This window comes from Enhydra lutris, unplaced genomic scaffold, assembly GCF_002288905.1.
Source record: "Enhydra lutris kenyoni isolate GAN:26980312 unplaced genomic scaffold, ASM228890v2 scaffoldscaffold9, whole genome shotgun sequence".
NCBI lineage: Eukaryota > Metazoa > Chordata > Mammalia > Carnivora > Mustelidae > Enhydra > Enhydra lutris.
This window is the reverse complement of record NW_019154093.1, coordinates 63254465-63273397: the sequence shown is the minus strand read 5'-3', so window position 1 is coordinate 63273397 and position 18933 is coordinate 63254465. Positions and strand designations below refer to the sequence as shown.

Sequence of the window (18933 nt, the reverse complement as noted above, 5' to 3'; positions counted from 1 at the left end):
TCTTTTACATGAAATCATAAAAACCAACTGAAGTATGTCCATAATAACATAGTAGGAAGTATCATCTTTGGTTCTTTCATTCTCTTCTCCAATGCTTTTTGAAATTTACTGTTTTGAACATAAATACAAAAAAGACCGTAATCCAGCATCAGATTTTCAAAATTTTATGAGTACTCAGTACTTCTCTTGATTCTGGATTTCATTGTCTGTTACGTGTGTCCATATAGAAAAATACCTTATATAATGGGAAAAAATATGATTTGAGATGGTAACTTCATTCATAGCATTTTTTTTAAAGTCTTCATCTTGTTAAGTGCTAACCGATTGTGTGATACACATGATTAAGGCCTGTGGTCACATTGAGAAAGAAACTAGACAGCAGTTACACGAAACAGATGTTTAATGGGGATTTGAAAAATCAATGAAATGAACACTATTGTGATGCATGGTGATCTGATTTCATATGTGTTATATTGAATCACTCCATTTTTTCTGAATTCAGTCTGAACTAAATGTATTTACAGTGGGGCATTGGGGAAAAGATGGGGAGTTTTATTGAGAAAGGAAGCACAATAGGCCATCATTGATCTGTTCTCTTTCTAGTCAATATATAGATCCTAGAGTGATAACCCATATGCCACTGTTGTCTCTGGGAAATATATAAATCCTTCGAATCATGTAAGTGATCTTTAAGTGCAGATGAAAAACTTTATAATCCATTGTGGAATTCTGGAATACTTGGGTCCTTGAAAGGAGTGTTTGACTTCCATGGTATAATCCCAGCACTTTGGGCTTGATTTAAGACTAGTTTACCTTTTCTAATAAGTATAGAAACATCCAGATACAAATGTATATCCATAAATACATGTATTTATCATTTTATTCCTACATTCACATGTCTTACATGTAGCCATTTAAGTGTCTTTTTATGATTAATTGCAATAGCTTCTATTTTGGGAAGTATTTACTGTGAATCTTTTTACCCCGTGAGTCTTTATTTTCCATGGTTTTTATACTTTGCCTAAGACAGTAAGAATGACTAAGATTTCAAAGGTGTTTTAGATTTACCAGAGTGCTTTTTTGTATATTTTTCTACCTAATTTTGAGAACAACTCTATACATTAGTAGGGTCATTTTCATTCTAAAATCAAGGAATTTGAGAGCCATCATATTAAGTAATTATATCCAAATATAGCTGGAAAGGGGAAATAATGAAACTAGAACCCAATTCTTCAGACTCCTAGGTCAGTGCTCTTGGAGGCTTGATGTTACTCTAACTGTTCCCATTTGAATGCCAAATTAAACATGAGAGGTTCTTAATCTTGCTAATTTCCTGGTCCTAAAGCACATGTGGTTTGAGTCCATTGTGGTCTATACAATGAATGAGGTCAGAATACCCTGGTTTGGCTACTGTCTTTTATTCTAGCCAAGGTTGCTAAGTTTTATGGACTCTGATACCAATCTGCCCAACACTGACCACTTAAATGCGTAGTAATATTAATTGTGCATATCATGGATTAGGTGAACCTTTAATTTATGTCTATACAAGTGTATTGTTTTATTATATCAAAACAAAAGCTTTTTTTAGGGAGAAAATGCAAATAAAAGGAACCATTTCACATCTCTGCAAAGAGCTTCACATTTGTATTCATTTTATTCTCCTAACAATACTATGATGAGGATGCTGCTGCCCAGAAAGAGTAATTTACTGGCCCAGGGTCATAGTAGCTAGTAAGTGCTAAAACTGGAATTTTAATGCAGGAAGTCTGACTTCAGAGGTTTTGCTCTTATTCACATACTCTCTTTACCAGTAATGAAAGAAGTCAATTGGCATTAAGATTTTTTTTTAAAGGTTTAATAAACAGAAATAAAGAAAAGCAGTGTTTACACAGGGACATTTCTCTTACGAAGACATGGATGGATCGCTGTGGTGGATAGCTTGGTGTCCCTCAGTGAGAGGTTTTTTTAATGAATCCATATGTAATCTGCACATTTTAGTGCCCTTCCTCATGCCGCGCCATTCCCCAGAGGAGGCTTAGGAAATGAGGACTGCGAGCACACAACATGTTTCCTTCTGTGAGAAGAAAGTGAAATCTCAGATACAAAAGTACTTGGAAAAGCGAAAAACTTAGGACATTTGCCATCAGACACATTTTGCTATTTTCATCCACTTGTGAATAGTGACATAATCAGTGGAATTTTGTCTAGTAACATCTTCTTACCAACAGAACACTAGTATGGAATAACAAGAATTGACAAACCTGTAGAGAATTTGGTATGCTCTCTACCCATTTCTGTAACCCTGTTTCTGTAAGCCACATTCCTTTGCCAGGAACTTGGGGCAGTCTCTCGGTGTTCTGTCTTCTATGTCTGTGGGATTCGTGAGGCATCTGGTCACTGTCTCTCCCATGACAGCTTAGTTGTCATTCAAGTGGATGCCATCAAGAATGAGAGGCATCACATGAATGCTTGATCCCTTCAATTAACACCAAATAGGCGAGCCTGTGTTACACAGGCGGATATTATAAAATCTGGGGAATTCTTAAACATGTCCTGCCTACCTGTGAGAACCCAGCGTTAAAAGCTTAGTTCTCTTCTATTACTTACTAGATGATAACATGAAACAGAGTATTTAATATCCTATTAATGTTAACTGAAGTTGTGCAGAACTTAATACGAGCACAAAAATTTATTATATACACTGCTGTTATGTATTCTGTAGTTGTTCCAGAGAGAGGTGCTTTGGAAACACAGCAGAGATACATATTTCAAAGACTATCAAATATTGAAAAATAACTAGCAGATACCCAAAAGGAATACAGTTAAGAAGGAAAACAATTCAAAAAGGAATTGTACTAGAGAAAATAATCACAAAACAAAGATACAGCCTAGAGAAGCAGCCTGTCTTTTCTATATCACTGGATTGGAACCTGGCCACAGACACATTCTGTGTTGTGTGCGTATCTTTGGCCTCACAGTGAAGCATTTAATGCATATCTGTTAAGTGATTTAGATATCACTTGTTAAGTAACATCACATTATAACAGGGCTCAATGATAACATTGTATATAAAAAAGGCAGCATTTTGAAGTTAATGCATAGACTCTATAACCAGAATGTCCAGATTAGAAATTGGTACTGCTGCTTACTTGTTCTCTGACCGTTGGCAAAGTTACTTAAGCTATATGTTTCTCAGTTTCTTCATATCTCAAATGCAGAAAATAATGTTCTTTGTTTCATAGGATTGTTTTGAGAATTAAATGAGTTAATATGTGTAAACCATCTATATGCCGGGCATCTAGAACAGTGACTGTAATCTAAATAATCAATATATGGTAAATTATACTTTCTGTGATATAAGCAGAATTTTATTTATTTATTTTAGTAGAAGCTGAAATTTTTCATTTTGCAGTAGTTCTTAAGGTGGTATTCCTTTTAATAAATATATGCTGAAACACCAAAAACTTCAATAACTATTCTAGAGGAACAAAGAAACTCTCTGGCCTTCTTGAAAGACAGAGAACACTGTACCTCTGCTAAGCTGAGCTGTTTTGTTTGTCAAATCTTTGTCAATTCTTCTTTATTCATAAACCTCCTTCTTCCCACTGAAAGGTGAATTAAAAAGTCATTTCAGTGTCATTTTGAAATCATTCTGATAGAGACACATACCTTATTTATTAATATGCCACCTACTCTCACGGAAATCTTCCTTTGATAGATGGGTATTTGCAAGTTTCATTATCTCTCATATTTCACTTAAGATTGCTTCATTTTTCTTTTTTTGTAGCACTTTGTTTAAATTTGCTAAGGTTTAAACTCTGTTCTTTCCTTGCCATAAGATGTGAAATTTGGGAGAATTGATAAACTACAGAATAAATAAATCTATCTTAATATTAATAATGTTTAATGAGCATTCATTATGTTTTAAATCTCAATACTTAATATAGATAGTTGGATGGATGGATAGATGGATAAATACGTAAATTCCTTTAAATCTCACATTAGTGAGAGGTGTGTAATTGTTGTTCTTAGCAGAATCATTAGGAGATCTATAGATACAGATGTATCATATTATAGAATTTATTTCAAGGAGTTGGCTTATGTAATTGTGGAAATTGGCAAATTTGAAATCTGTGGGCTGGGCCAGCAGGCAATATTTCTTCTTCCTCCAGGAAACTTCAGTTTTATTCTTAAGGCCTTTCCACTGGTTGGATGAGGCCTACCCACATGATCAAGGTAGTCTCCTTTACTTAAAGTCAACTGATTATAGATATTAGCCATATTTATAAAATGCCTTCATAGCAATATGTAGATTAGTGCTTGATCAGATCATCTGATAGTCTAGCTAAGTACATGTAATTACTGGCACTCCCAAAAGATCACAGAGATGGTAAATGAGAGAGGAAGACCTCACACCAGAGTCTGGCTAATGATAAAGGTCCTGCTCTTAATCACCCCACAGCATCATGGTTAGCAGACTCTAGGGCACTTTTGCCAGCTGGGCCAGACTACCAAACATTCTGTTAGGAGGGCTTTAGATGCATAGCCCTAGGTCATAAGGGATGACCTGCCACCCAGGTCAGGGAGAAGACTTCCCCGGACCTTGGGACCTTAAAAGGATATGTGCCCTGGGGTGTGGCTAAAGAGGCTGCAGGAATGAATAACACATGGATCCTGTCCCGTTTCTGGCTCATTGTTTCTCTCATTAGGCCATTATCCATAAGTCAGAACATCTAACTGGTGCCCTTCTGAACATTTACAGAAAGAATCTGATCCAGTAAATGTTAAATTCATTAGAGTGATAAATGCGGAATGGGGTAAAAGTGCAGGAAATTCAGTTGTCCTTGTCAGTCCCTTGATCCAAGTGAAAAAAGAATTTAAATTTTACCAAAGATTTTTTCTTGTGAAATAATCCTTGCAGGTTAGGAAAAGTCTTCTCCATGGATCCGGTGGTATATTCAGTAAGAATGCCTTGCATTTCTTCAGGAACGTTATTTTAGCAATGGGTCTATAGAAAATAATCATGATGTAAATTTCTCTCTGTCTTAACCATGGCAAGTATTGAAAAAAGCTCAGACTAAGTTAGTAAAGGGACGATATTATACCCTATTGACAGTAAATGCAGAACTTTTATCTGCCACTACATTTTCTGTGCTTTGTTTTTGATCTTCTTTAAAGATTTTTGTTTACCATATCTCTTTGAAATTGCACAGCACTCCATGTTGTTTTTCTTGTGTGTGTGTATGTGTGTGTGTGTTTACAGGAAAATGAAGTGCTATAGAACGTATGCTATCTCTATAATATAGTAATATATGTAAGAGGGGAGACAGGGGCCTTATTTAAATTTCAGTATGGTATATGTGTGTGTGTGTGTGTGTGTGTGTGTGTGTGTGTGTGTTTTGGTTAGACTAATCAGATGTGCCTAAAACTATAGTCATCTTTTAAAGCTTTCAAGAAAAATTGTTTTGTTATTAGAGTCTTCAAGTACATACTCCACTATTTTTATATAACTGTAACCATTCCCTATCCTAGTCTTTCTAAAAGAATTATATAAATAACCACACATTTATGTAATAGTTTCCATGTTATAAATATACCCAAGGAGTAATCCTTTGTGTCAGAAAATGAGGAAAAAGTCTTATTTCATTTATAAAGAAGCCAAAGCACGGTATGTTAACTAACTGGAATTTAAGAAAAGCTTAAAAAAAAAAAAAAAAAAGCCACCAAAGCAAAGTAAATCAAATGACTTGCCTACCTTCCTAGATAAATAAAATAATTTTAATGACAAGTGATCTTAAACTAATAATCTATGAGCAAAGGGCAAATCCTTGGGAGGAAGCAATGCTGGACAGGGAAGAAAAATGTTTGAATTAATTTGAAGGAACAAAGCAGTCTGTTGCTGGTTATACACTCACTCAATCCACAAACCCCTTCAGCTTTCAGATGAGATAGGGTACCTACCTTATCACACATAAGAAAGTCATTCTTGGGCCATGCTTATTACTCTAGGTGTCCACCAACATACTCATTGCTTTTCATTTAACAATAAAATGAAATCCTACCTCTCTAGAATAACCCAGAGCTTGGGGAAGTAAATAAAGTTAAACTATAAATTTTCCCGTGTTTATGGATCTGAGATGAGGTAATTCTATACTTTTCTATGGTAGGGTGATTGCTGTCAGATTTGCTTTGTTTATACTTTCAAAAAAAATAGTCTGCTATTCATTTTCTTTTAAAAAATTTGGCAGTTAGCTCCTAATTATATGGTTGATGAATGCTTGTTGTAGAAAATTTGGAAAATAAAGAAATAATGAAAAAATACATTATCCACAGTCCCACAACCAGAAATGATCACCATTCAAATTTTATGAAACTTGAGTCATACTATATAGTTTTGTATCCTGCTAGTTCATTTCAGACTATATTTTGACTACAGTCCAATTCCGATATTTTTCAAATATTCATTTTAGTGGCTGCCTTGTGTTCTATTGCTTTTTCTTTTTCAAAGTAAGCTCACTTACTCATTTTATTGGCATTCTGGTTTTCCTTCATTCTCTCTCTATCTCTCTCTTTGCATTGACTATTTATGCACATTAAGTCTTTATCTGCATGTTTTAGTGTTCCCTTAGTATAGATTCAAAACTATTTTCTAGAAATCGAGCACAATGTGTATTTGCATCAAATGAGTATGACAAGTCCCATTTTCACCCTTGCCATATAGTCTAATTTTCTGAAAATTTTTTACTTTACTTCTTAATAGGCAGGAAATAATATTTCATTGTTTAAAATTACGGTTCCTAAGTTACTAATGTATTTAAAATTTTGGTGCTTAGAAGCTGTTTATATTTTTCATTATCCCTATTTTGTTATCCATTCTTTTATTGTTAAAATAATGCTCCAATTAATCAAGTAGCTGATTTTTTGTGGTAAAATACATCTTTTTCTTCCAAGTTTTTTTTTCTTTGAATAATCTGTCATATTCAGGACTAGATACATATATATCCATATTTTGTTTAGTTTTATGATTATTTTTTATACTTAGTACTCTAATACACTAGAAATTTGTTTTTATTTATGACATGAGGAAATAATATAACCTGATTTTCCCTTAAACACTAAATGTACATGTATTGTGTATATCCATGCTTCTGTATATACCCATATGTGTACTTGAATGTATGATTTATGGTGTGTGCTTAGATATAGTAAAGGTATACACTGAGGTCTGTCACAATGTATTATATACATTTTTATGTTGGTTTGCTTACAGATTTTTTTTTCCTCTCAGAACCACATTATTTTCATGATCTCAGCTTTCTACTTTAAAAAAATATACAGTAGGAAAAAACCCTTCTTCTGCTCACGAGATTTTATAAATTTTTATTACTTAGGTTTGCCAGACCCCAATAAAAACCATATCTTCAAAGACCTGACCCAGAACCACGGATTTTACACATCCAAAGACTTTTTGCCACTTGTAGCCAAAAGCAGTAAAGCAGGTAAAATATTGTTTTGTATTCCTACTGTTGCCTATGTTGTTTATTTATTATAAATTTATGTTAAATCTAGGCTCGGGGGACACTGTTCAAATCTCATCATTTTTGCTACAGCAATATAAAGTTAAAAACAAGTATGATGTAATCATTTTCCAGGATCATCCATTTGTTTTAATCTTCCAATCAAATATCATCATAAGGATTTTTTTCCATTCTGTCATATAGAGGTCTATACTGCATGATGTAAAGTTGCTTCAAATGAAGAGTCTTAAACAAATATTGGAAGATTTTTTTTTTTAAGATTTTATTTATTTGACAGAGAGGGAGAGTACAAGCAGGGGAGCAGCAGGCAGAGGGAGAGGGAGAAGCAGACTCCCCACAGAGCAGGGAGCCTGAAGACATGGGGCTCCATCAAGGACCCTGGGATCATGACCTGAACCCAAGGCAGATGCTCAACCAACTGAGCCATGCAGGCGCCCCAACTGGGAGATGTTCTTAAAAGAAATGGCAGGAACTTCAGTTTAGGAACTATTTTATATTATATATATATATACATATATATATATATATATGTATATATATATAAAATGTAAATATATATGTATATATACATATATACAGTGTAAATATAAATACACAAATATACATATATATGTATATATTAATTTTAAAGTAGGACACATTTGCACATATCTTTAAGCATTTGTGTCTAAGCAGGCAGAAAGAGTTTCTTGCTGAACAGCAGATCTATGAAGCTAAAGGAAAACACTGATAGACACCCTAGTATGTGGTCTCTATGTAATATCACTGCATGCAGCCTGAGGAGCAACCAGAAGCTTAAACCAGTCCTGTGCTTTGGTTGGATGAGAGTCAGTCTTAGCAATGAAGAAACTATAATATATTCTCTACAACCAGATCATCTAAATCCTTTAGACATATATTTTTAAAGTCTTAAAGTTCAGCTATTCTAACACCTAATTGCATGTGAAAAGATAAAAGCTTACATTTTTATCCTACAATTTAAAAAGATAAGAAACTTTATTAGGTCATTCTGCAGAAGTTTACAGCTAAGCACATGTAGACCATGTCCACCTTCCTCCTCCCAGGAGAAGGGGATGCTTCTGTACCTGCAGCCCTTTCTAAAGAAGGTCATAGTACATATATTTTTGAGAATTACAGAAGGCCAATTACGTAATCCCAAATGTACTCTTCCAAGCAGGATGATTACACTTATTGAGATTATAGGCCTATGCTGCTCGTGGTGCCATTTCATTTATAGTAATTTATCTTCTCAATAGTTTTACTGAATCAGATAACACAGCAATACCTAACACATACAGAAACCTGCATCTTTTTTATGAGAATCTTCATATGGATATCAAGTCTTCATATATATGTCCTTGAGAAATGGACACGTAGAAAGTCCTATTTCTTTTATAGCTCTATTTTACAAACAAAACCGGGGAAAAACTGTAAAGGAAAGAAAGTTCATTTTAACTATTTCAAGAAAATAGTTATTAAAAATTCTTCAGTTACATAGAAAGCACTTATTCAGTGTGTAAGTTTTCAAAATTTCCTAAATAGCAGGGCTATATATTAGAAATCCTAGAAACTAATATCTAAGTAAAATATTTTCATGAAATGCTGTCAATTATGTTAACCCAGATGATAAAGATCATTTTTTCCTTCTAACAAACAGAAATTTAATGACACTAAGTTAAAAATACATAACATGACTTTGACAAAGCGTGTTTTAATTGATTGATTCCAGTTTGTTAGTACCTAAGCTCTTCAAAATGTGTTGTAGCGATCCTTCTAGAAGAAAAAAGAAGTTAAAGGTACTGACTATGAAATTACATATATGAGCATATTTTTAAAATGGGAATAAAACTGTCTTTCAATGAAGCAGAATAATTTGATAGTGACACTCCATCCTCGGCAACCGCAAGATGCAATTTTACACTGCTTTGAGTACAAGTATCTTTTGAGCTGTCATGCAGAAATGGTTTCTCTACTTGAAAATGGGGTTTTCCTTTCATCATTCAGGAATGTGCGCCTGTCACTCTCCATTGCCATCGATACGGGGAGTCGTGATTGTACTTGGAGCTGGAGACACTGCTTTCGACTGTGCGACATCCGCTTTATGTTGTGGAGCCCGCCGTGTGTCCATCGTCTTCAGAAAAGGCTTTGTTAATATAAGAGCTGTCCCCGAGGAGGTAAAATGGAACCATCAGAAAATAGGGAGTTGTAATGCAACAGATTTTAGGAGATGAAACTGTTAATGTACAGTCTCCTAGCTCAGTCATCAGAATGTTCTTGAAATTGTGAAATGCAAATTTAAAAAATTTCTGGGTGACTTGTGTTTTTTTTTCCCCCTAATTCAGACATTCAAAGTAAAAAAGTTATTTTATAATACTTTATTGGATAAAATGAGAAATGTATCTTTGTCAATATTAAGTGCTTCTTTTTCTTAGTGTTAGTATCTTTGAAATGTATTGTATTTAACTAGTAACAGTGGAATGTGCTAAGTCGTCATTTCTGAACAATAGGGATTCATCACAAAATGTAGGATATTAGGAGAATGTGGTAATTAGAGACAACTGGAATCTCTATAAGCCATGTTTACAAGCTGCATTCAAAGTCATATGCCTGGGTCATACTTTAAGTCACTTCATTCTGTGGTGAAACCAATAGAACAAAGAGATTGCCTTTTATTATTTTTTTAAGAGCTTCATGTAAGCATTATTTAGAATCAATAATGAGTTAACTTACTAAAAATGACAGATTTAAAATGATTTCATTCTTACAAGTGACTGGTGACGAATCTTTGGTGAGGCATCGACTGGGTACTTGTACCATGGACTTCTCAAATTTTAATGCTATTAGAGGAAGATAATGTCTTATAAAGGATATTAGTTCTAAGAACAAGAACAAAACATATTTATAGAAAGGTAAATTACTCATTTTATCCAAATCAGTATTATGAATTTGATTTGCTTTAGAATGTCTTAATATATTTGGAGTCTCGATACCAGGTAAGAATTATAACTATAATCAATAGGTAATTTGTCACATGTAGATTAACCACATTACAGATTAATCTCACTAAAATATCAGAGTCACCACTGGTTCATGGCTGCGTTTCAGATGTCAACTTTATTCTCTGGGTTTTCTTTTATCTATTATACCCATTCAGACTTTTTTTATCCAAAATCCAAGGTGGGCATGGTCATACCATCTAGGGAGGTTTTTTTCTAGAGTGAAATCTATAGTATCAGTTAGTATAATTTCATTATGTTGCAAATAAAAAGAAAACATCCATCCTGGAATTAAATGACTTTCCTAAGATAAAAGAGGACAATAGCTAATTTTATTCACCTGTATATCTCCGTGCATATCACAGAGCCTCAGCAAAGAATAAAAAGTTGGCACATTTGTTTTGAACTAAATATTTTAAATCTTGTTCTTCTAATTCCAAAATCAAAAAGTTTTCATTATAAAAGCTGCACCTTGAGAGTTGGAAGGGAAGATGTCCCAAGATGGAAATGGCAAGTTACTTTATACTTTATCTTATAGTCATCTTCCATTAACAGTGGTAACTGGAAATGAGTGATGACTGTTTCTTACACCTTCAGTAGAACACAGACACAAAATGAGACCAGGTAATTACTTGTGAGGGTAGAGGTAGACATTTGTTACTTATTTATTGATTTATTGATTTAATCAACCTACACATATTGAGTATCCATTATGTACCAGCCATTGTCTTGGCAATTTTAATACAATTTTAATACAGCTTGTACTTACTGAGGGAAGACACTTGTTGGTCAAACTAACTATCACATAAATAGTGTATTGAAAGGTGATTAGTGCTATGGAGAAAAGTTAATGAATGTAGAAGTATAAGGCATATGTATTTGGGGTGAGGGTGTGGCAGAAGAAGTGGTAGGATTTACCCTTGTAAATGAGATAGCCCAGGAAGGCCTCTCTAATAAGGTGACTTTGGGGCAGACAAATGAAGAAGTGAGGGAATGTAGAGATCGGGGCCAAACATTCCAGGCAAGGCAATTAAAGAAGGCTGTTAAATGTCTGGGGATATAAAAAACAAAGTCGGTGTGACTGGAACAGTGTAAGAGAGGACAGTTTGTGGCACACTAGGTGAGGTCTTGTGGGCATTTAGCTTTTTTGTGTGAGAGAGGATGCCACTGAACTGTTTTGAGCAGAGAAGCACCAAGATCTGAATTAAATTTTAAAAGGACTGCTCTGTTGATAGTTGACTAAAGAGGTTTTGGTCAGAAGAAGGGAGGCTGTCTGGAGCTAATTGGAAGAGTAGGTCATCAGTCAATGCGACTGGCTTACAAAATGCAAAGGATCAGAGTCCAGTCACGGCTGGCTCTAAGGCCAGAGTTCACTGAGCTGAGCCATGGTTTGCAAACTGTTGAAAAACAATGGGTCTGTGGAACAACAGGTCACCCAATTGCAGTACAGCTTAGTAGAACTCAGGTGGATCTGGGGCCTAATTAAAACCATGGAAACAAATGGATGTTTATTATTGGCTTACAGGAAACCAAATTTTTTATATGATCTTCAAACTACTTGACTGTGAGGTCCATAAGAACAGGGGCCATGGTCAGCTCTCTTGGTTCCTTTGTTTCTTCCCCCAGCCTAGCACAGTGGGGCCACATATAAAGTGTTCAGCAAAGAATTGTGAAATGAATGTTTTTTGGAGGGACTTGGTATCAGGGCCTCTGACATTAAGAGAGCTAATACTTTTGGGGTGCCTGAGTGGCTCAGTTGGTTGAGGGCCGGGCTCTTTATTTTGGCTCAGGTCAGGATCTCAGGGTTGTGAAATAGAGCCCAGTAAGGGGCTCTGCATTCAGCAGGGAGTCTGCTTGAGAGTCTCTCTTCACCTCTTCCCCTTTCTCCTTACCCCTCCCCCTCCCCCCAGAATAAACTAATAAAATCTTTTTCTTTTTAAGATTTTTATTTATTTGTCAGAGAGAGAGAGAGAGAGAGTACACAAGTAGGCAGGGTGGCAGGCCGAGGCGGAGAGAGAAGCAAGTTCCCTATCGAGCAAGGAGCCTGATGCAGGACTCGATCCCAGGACCCTGGGATCATGACCTGAGCAGAAAGCAGTGGCTTAACTAACTGAGCCATCCAGGCGTCCCTAATAAAATCTTAAAAAAAACAAAAACAAAAACAACAACAACAACAATAATTAATACTTTCCAGGTTAGACCAGTGTTAGAATAATAGGCTTTTGAAAGTTCATTTGGTAATTTAGGCAAAATTCCTCAGCATGAGAGAAGAAATAATATGTAGTGCATTATCAGAAGATGCATAGATTTTAGGGCTGGGTTGTTGACCAGTGCCTGTGCTCTTTTTAAAATTCAGGGCTTTCAGAATTACCAGAGGTTCTGGTATTAACGCCTCATGTCTGTTACTTGGTTTTGGTACATCCGAAGAGGGCCCATGACATGGCAATGCTAAGTTATGAACCTGTCAGGAGGAAGTTTAATACTTCAAGACAGGATTTTGGGAGAATATACTCTAGAAAAAAATTATAACCAACATGAAAAATTTAATGTTATGCCCAGTTTCTTTGTCTTTTTCCTATTCCTCCCATGCTTTCTACTCCCAATACACTCATACTGTAACTACGGTTGGTTTCTTTAAAGTCAATGAAGAATGACAAAGATGGATATTTAGGGTTTTTCTCACATACGTGTGTTGTTTAATGGGTTTGGGCTCTTGGATGGAATTTGGGAATAATGTGATATTTTTTTGTTGGTTAAGGTCCTCACTGTTAAGAATGTCAGTGTGCCTATATGCAAAGCTTCGGTCTAATTCTCAGATGGTTTTAGAGGATGGGGAATGCAGAACGGTATAAAGTTCTCTCATCCTTTTGTGGCAAATATGAATTATTATAAAAGCCAGTTACATTTAACATCATGTGGTTAGTAACCAAGCACAGTGCGATTGGATCTGGAAGTGCTTTAATCTGCTTAACTAGGAGGCAGCGCCCAATAGATTCAGCAGTGACACCCACATCCCATTCTTCCAATGCAGATGTTCTCAAACTTTAGTATGCATCAGAATCACCTGGAGGGCTTGTTAAACACAGCTTGCTGGGCCTTGGTCCCAGAGTTTCTGACTCAGTAGGTCTGGGAGGGGCCCGAGAATTTGCATTTTTAACAGGTTTCCTGGTGATGCCAAGACTGCTGATCCACTGCTCTTACATATCATCAGTGTCGTTTCCAGCTGTCTAATTAGAGCTGTAAGCAGTGTGCTGTTTGGGGGCACTTTCCATCTTAGTTAAGAAAGCATTAATGCTACGGGATACAGGTTTGATGAAATGTAGATATTGAGGCATCATCAGCATATTGATGTAATTCTGATGTCAAATGTCTTTCAATCTCCCTGGTGGCCTCACACACATGCTAAATAGGATGCTACTGACAAACTAGCGCTTCTCAGCTGCGGGTCCTCAGGGAAACCAGCCAATCACTCAGCGCTACCCTCTAAGAAGATGAGGGGAAATCTGTTAATAATTCCCTCCAGTACTTTCTGCAAGCTTAAATAGGTGAGATTAAATTTCACAGGATAACAGAATCCCCCAAAATGCTGGTATTAAAAGCTGTTGACAGATCAGATAGAACTGCAAGAATGCTTTAGGCAGTCCGGAATCCCTAAAAGGAGGCGTGAAGGTCAGGACTCAACAGACCTGCTTGAGTAGATAAATTTAAAAGATAAGGTTGGGGAAGGACTTTGTAGTTCTTATTAATTATTACTGAGAAGAATATGGTACAAAATTATTTTAACAGTACCATCTCACCCACAAACTTTAAGAATCTGTTGTTCACGTATTTAATTTTCCAATATCAGCAAAAATATGATCGATCTTTAATTCTGCCGTGGTTTAAATGGGCTCTCTAGAGCACTCTCCAGGGCCTTTGGCTTCCCCCTATTCATTTGCCAAAATATTAACGGATTTACCTTTGATTTGTCTGTTTCCCCATATTTGAGCTATTCAGAGGGTCAGCTGTCTTGATAATTGATGCTACTTTACTATTTTAATAATAAAAACAACAGCATCAGATTGCCTAGTTCGGTTAGTCAAAAATTTCTTTGTTACTGCAATGCTGAAATAATACATCTTCTTTTCTTTTTTTTTGAAATAATAGATTTTCATGTGAAAGAATATGCCTTTTTGTTGACTCCTTCTGATACCGTATAGCATACCCCATAATAGATCTCTATGTGGTCAAATCTGTAGGCCTCCTCTCAGACATTTATATCAAATGATGTTTAAGGGGGTGCCTGGGTGGCTCAGCCAGTTAAGCGTCTGCCTTCAGCTCAGGTCATGATGCCAGGGTCCTGGGATGGAGGCCCGGGTCGGGCTCCCTGCTCAGTGGATAATCGTCTTCTCCCTCTCCCTCTGCCCCTTCCCTGCTCATGCGCTCTCTCTCGTTCTTCTCTCGCTCTCAAATAAATAAAATCTAAAAAACAAGCAAACAAATGATCTTTGAGCTATATCCATTGATACTTTCATTACCTACATCTTGCTGGCTAAACATTCATTTTCTTACCAGTAAGTAATGCTTTCTAGTTTTTATTTAATTATAAGAAATATAAACCTGGGACTATTTTTAGAAAATAACCTCTATATGTTGACACATTTAATTTTACTTACTAAGGTTGATGCTTATAGGAGCTCTTCAACAATTTGGCACCTGCACATCATTTAAGTTGGTATTCTTCACAGAAAGTAATCAGAATCTGTTAGCATGATTGGCAATATGAAGATACCTGCACATAAACAAATAAATAAACACACACAATTGCCCTCAGCATACAGTTAATTGGTGGCAGCTAGGGGCTCCCCTGGTACTAAGATATTAAATATACCTTCAATACTTTAATGATGGCATGGGAATGATGTTCCATGAATCTATGTGTGTTTCCATTTTTGAAAAGTATGAAAATTCAGTGTCACATGAGAAAGTAAAATGGAACAGTTGAAAAGCTTTTAACTAAACGTTGGTTGAGAAATTGGTTCTAGGTTATAAACCCTAATCTGAGAATGCCCATCTATAAAATTACTGCTGTAATTAAATGGTTCTGAAAGCTTTTTATATGCCCCAAATTCTATATTTTGAACACTGAGAGAAAGATATGTGAATGATGTGGAATCTGGACAGGAGGTTTGTGTCTCCTCAGAGAATGACAGCAACTCTGTACTGAAAAACTTGGCCCTATCTAGAAATACTACTCTTGAAACAAGTTGCAGTTAATGTATCCCTGGTCTATTGGTAGGTAAAATCTGCTGCATTCAAGACATGATATCAAAGAAACTGACAGCTGAAGTTGTCAGAATTCTACCTTGAATGCATTAATTCAGGTGGCGAGTAGGACCCAAAACAAGCAAACAAACAAACAAACCTATAAATAGTCCAGGAGCCAACAAAAGCCCATGCTCATCCAAGATTATATACTTTAAAAGCTTAACTGTTTTTAATAATTCCTAGAGGAGGGAGGTGCCTGGGTGGCTCAGATGGTTAAGCATCTGTCTTCAGCTGAGGTCATGATTTCAGGGCCCTGGAATCGAGTCCCGTGTCAGGCTCCCTGCTCAGGGGGACATCTGCTTCTCCCTGTGCCCCTCCCCCTGCTTGTGCACGCTCTCTCTCTCTCTCTGTCAAATGAATAAATAAAATTTACAAAGAATAATTCCTAGGGGAGGACGGTAACTACATTATGTTGACGAGGAATAGCTATAGAGCTGAAAACTACATATCTTTTAAAAAGGTTTAATAATCATTTATGATCCATATGTATATATATATTATTTATATGCATCTAGATGTGTGTAGATACATATGTAAACATAAATTCATTATCAGTGAACATTTATGTTGTTATTAAGTCACTATCAGGCTTTATTACATGGCAATGTGTTATTACTTTATTAACGTTTATGTGAAAGCTAGAGGGCCTTCTTCCATTAGTAATAGTCCTCTCAGTTTTTCAGTGTCTTCTTTTCTCGTCTTATACATTGAAAATATTAAAAAGTAATTTGCATAACTTTAAAAATATGCATGTTGGTCAGGCACAAATCCAAGAGATAAAAAGAAAACATACATGAATTAATATAAAAACAAATAAATATCATTTTTAAATCATTTAAATCATTTAATCATTTCTTTTTCTTTTAAAAAGGTGAACTCATCCTTCAAGGCCTGCTCCAAATGTCATTTTTTTCAACAGCTTCCTTAGTCTCCCTCCTGTGAGATCTTATAGCTCTTTATGCTTCCTGTATAGTAGCACTTGTCACATAGGAGAGTTATTACTTTATACTCACCTCACATATTAGAATGCAACTCCTTCAGATGGATTGGTTCATTCAACTTATATCTGATTCGAAGTATAGAATGATGTTTGATCCAAAGCATCAAATCAGTGAATTGTGTGGAATAGTATTTTCTGGACATTGAAAGCCTATAGGAAGATTTTACATGAAAATGAAATACTCAAAATATATAATTTATACATATACACATACATACACCTCAAAATTACTACTGATAACTTTTAAATAAGTAATTATTTTTCAAGTTTTAAAATATACCACATTACAATATTAACCTAACATTAAAAGTAGATTGAATAAACATCATCATTCCTGGTCTTTGGTGTTTTAAAAGATAGCTACAGAATTTTTAAAAAAGAAAGAAAGAAACTATAACCAATAATATAAAAGGTAAAAAATTAATAAACATTTATAGACTCAGGATTAGAAATAGAGCATCCTTGTTTGAACAGATTTATATAAAGGGGGATTTCAAGATTGAAGAAGATCCTACTAAGTTATGCAGAAGAAAATTTTGTGAGATACTCTGATAGCACCCGAGAATGCTTGACTGCAGGAAAATCTAAGATGAGAAATGTAAGAGCTAGTCAGATTTAAGAAAATTTTGTCAATCATGAGTAATATTTAAAAATAATCTCTTCTTGGGGCACCTGGGTAGCTCAGTTAGTTAAACATCTGCCTTGGGCTCAGGTCATAATCTTGGGGTCCTGGGATCCAGTCCTGAGTCAGGCTCCCTGCTCAGCAGGGAATCAACTTCTCCTTCTGCCCCTCTGCCCCCTCATGCTTTCTCATATTCTCTCTCTCTCTCTCTCTCTCCCCTTCTCTCTAACAAATAAAATTTTAAAAAAATAAAACAAAAATACATTCTCCTTGTTAGAAAAAAATGTATTTTGTGATGCCTGTGCAAAAGCATTTAAGCCCCTAAATTATCCCATGAATTTTGTTTCTGGTTTTTGCAACTCAGTAGTATCACAATAAAATATTTAAAGGGACAGCTGTATCCACTGTGTTGTACAACTCTTACATGGAAAAATATTTCTTTCTGCTAAGGATTCTTCAATTTTAAAAGCTTAAATGTTCTACTGTACCTCTAGTTTCTAACTCATTGATCTCTGCTCTAATCTTAATTATTTTCCTTCTTGTGCGTGGGGTTGGCTTAATTTGTTGTTGATTTTCCAGTTCTTTAAGGTGTAAAAAGAGTTAGTGTATTCAGGATTTTTCAATTTTTTTGAGTGAGTCTTGAATGGCTAGGTATTTCCCCCTAAGGACTGCCTTTGCTGTATCACATATATTTTGGACCGATGTGTCTTCATTCTCATTGGTTTCCATGAATTGTTTAAGTTCTTTGATTTCTTGGCTGATCCAAACATTCTTGAGCAAGATGGTGTTTAGCTTCCAAGTGTTTGAATTCCTTCCAAACTGAGTTCCAGTTTCAAAGCATTGAGGTCTGAGAATATACAGGGAATAGTCTCAGTCTTTTGGTATCAGTTGAGCCCTGTTTTGTGACCCAGTATGTGGTCTATTCAGGAGAAAGTTCCATGTGCCCTTGAGAAGAACCAGTATTCTGTTGTTTTAGGGTGGAATGTTCTGTATATACCTATGAGATCCATGTGGTCCAACATGTCATTCAAAGCTCTTGTTTCTTTGTCGATCTTCTGCTTTGCTGATCTATTACTGAGGGTGGTGTGTTAAGATCCCCTACAATTAATGTATTCATATCAATATGACTCTTTATTTTGTTTAACAATTGGCGTATGTAGTTGGCTGCTGCCAAGTTGGGGACATAAATATTTACAATTGTTAGACCTTCTTGGTGGATAGACCCTTTAAGAATGGTGTAGTATCCTTCTGTATCTCTGACTACAGTCTTTAGCTTAAAATCTAATCTATCTGATATGAGAATTGATACCCCAGCTTTCCTTTGAGACCCACTAGCATGAAATATGGTTCTCCATCCCTTCACTTTCAGTCTGGATGTATCTATAGGTTCAAAATGTGTCTCTTGTACACAGCATATAGTTGAGTCCTGTTGTTTTATCCAGTCTGCAACCCTGTGCAATTTTATGGGAG

At 35.6% G+C, this 18933-nt stretch overlaps 1 protein-coding gene across 1 annotated transcript in view; it reads left to right on the top strand.

Annotated features, from left to right (window-relative positions):
- The window catches only part of LOC111142998 (dihydropyrimidine dehydrogenase), an 828681-nt gene that overhangs the window by 344148 nt on the left and 465600 nt on the right, over window positions 1-18933 (top strand). Inside the window, exons 9-10 of the mRNA XM_022496386.1 lie at window positions 7392-7499; window positions 9543-9712. Coding sequence (XP_022352094.1) covers window positions 7392-7499; window positions 9543-9712 — 278 coding nt within the window. The remainder of the gene's footprint in view (window positions 1-7391; window positions 7500-9542; window positions 9713-18933) is intronic.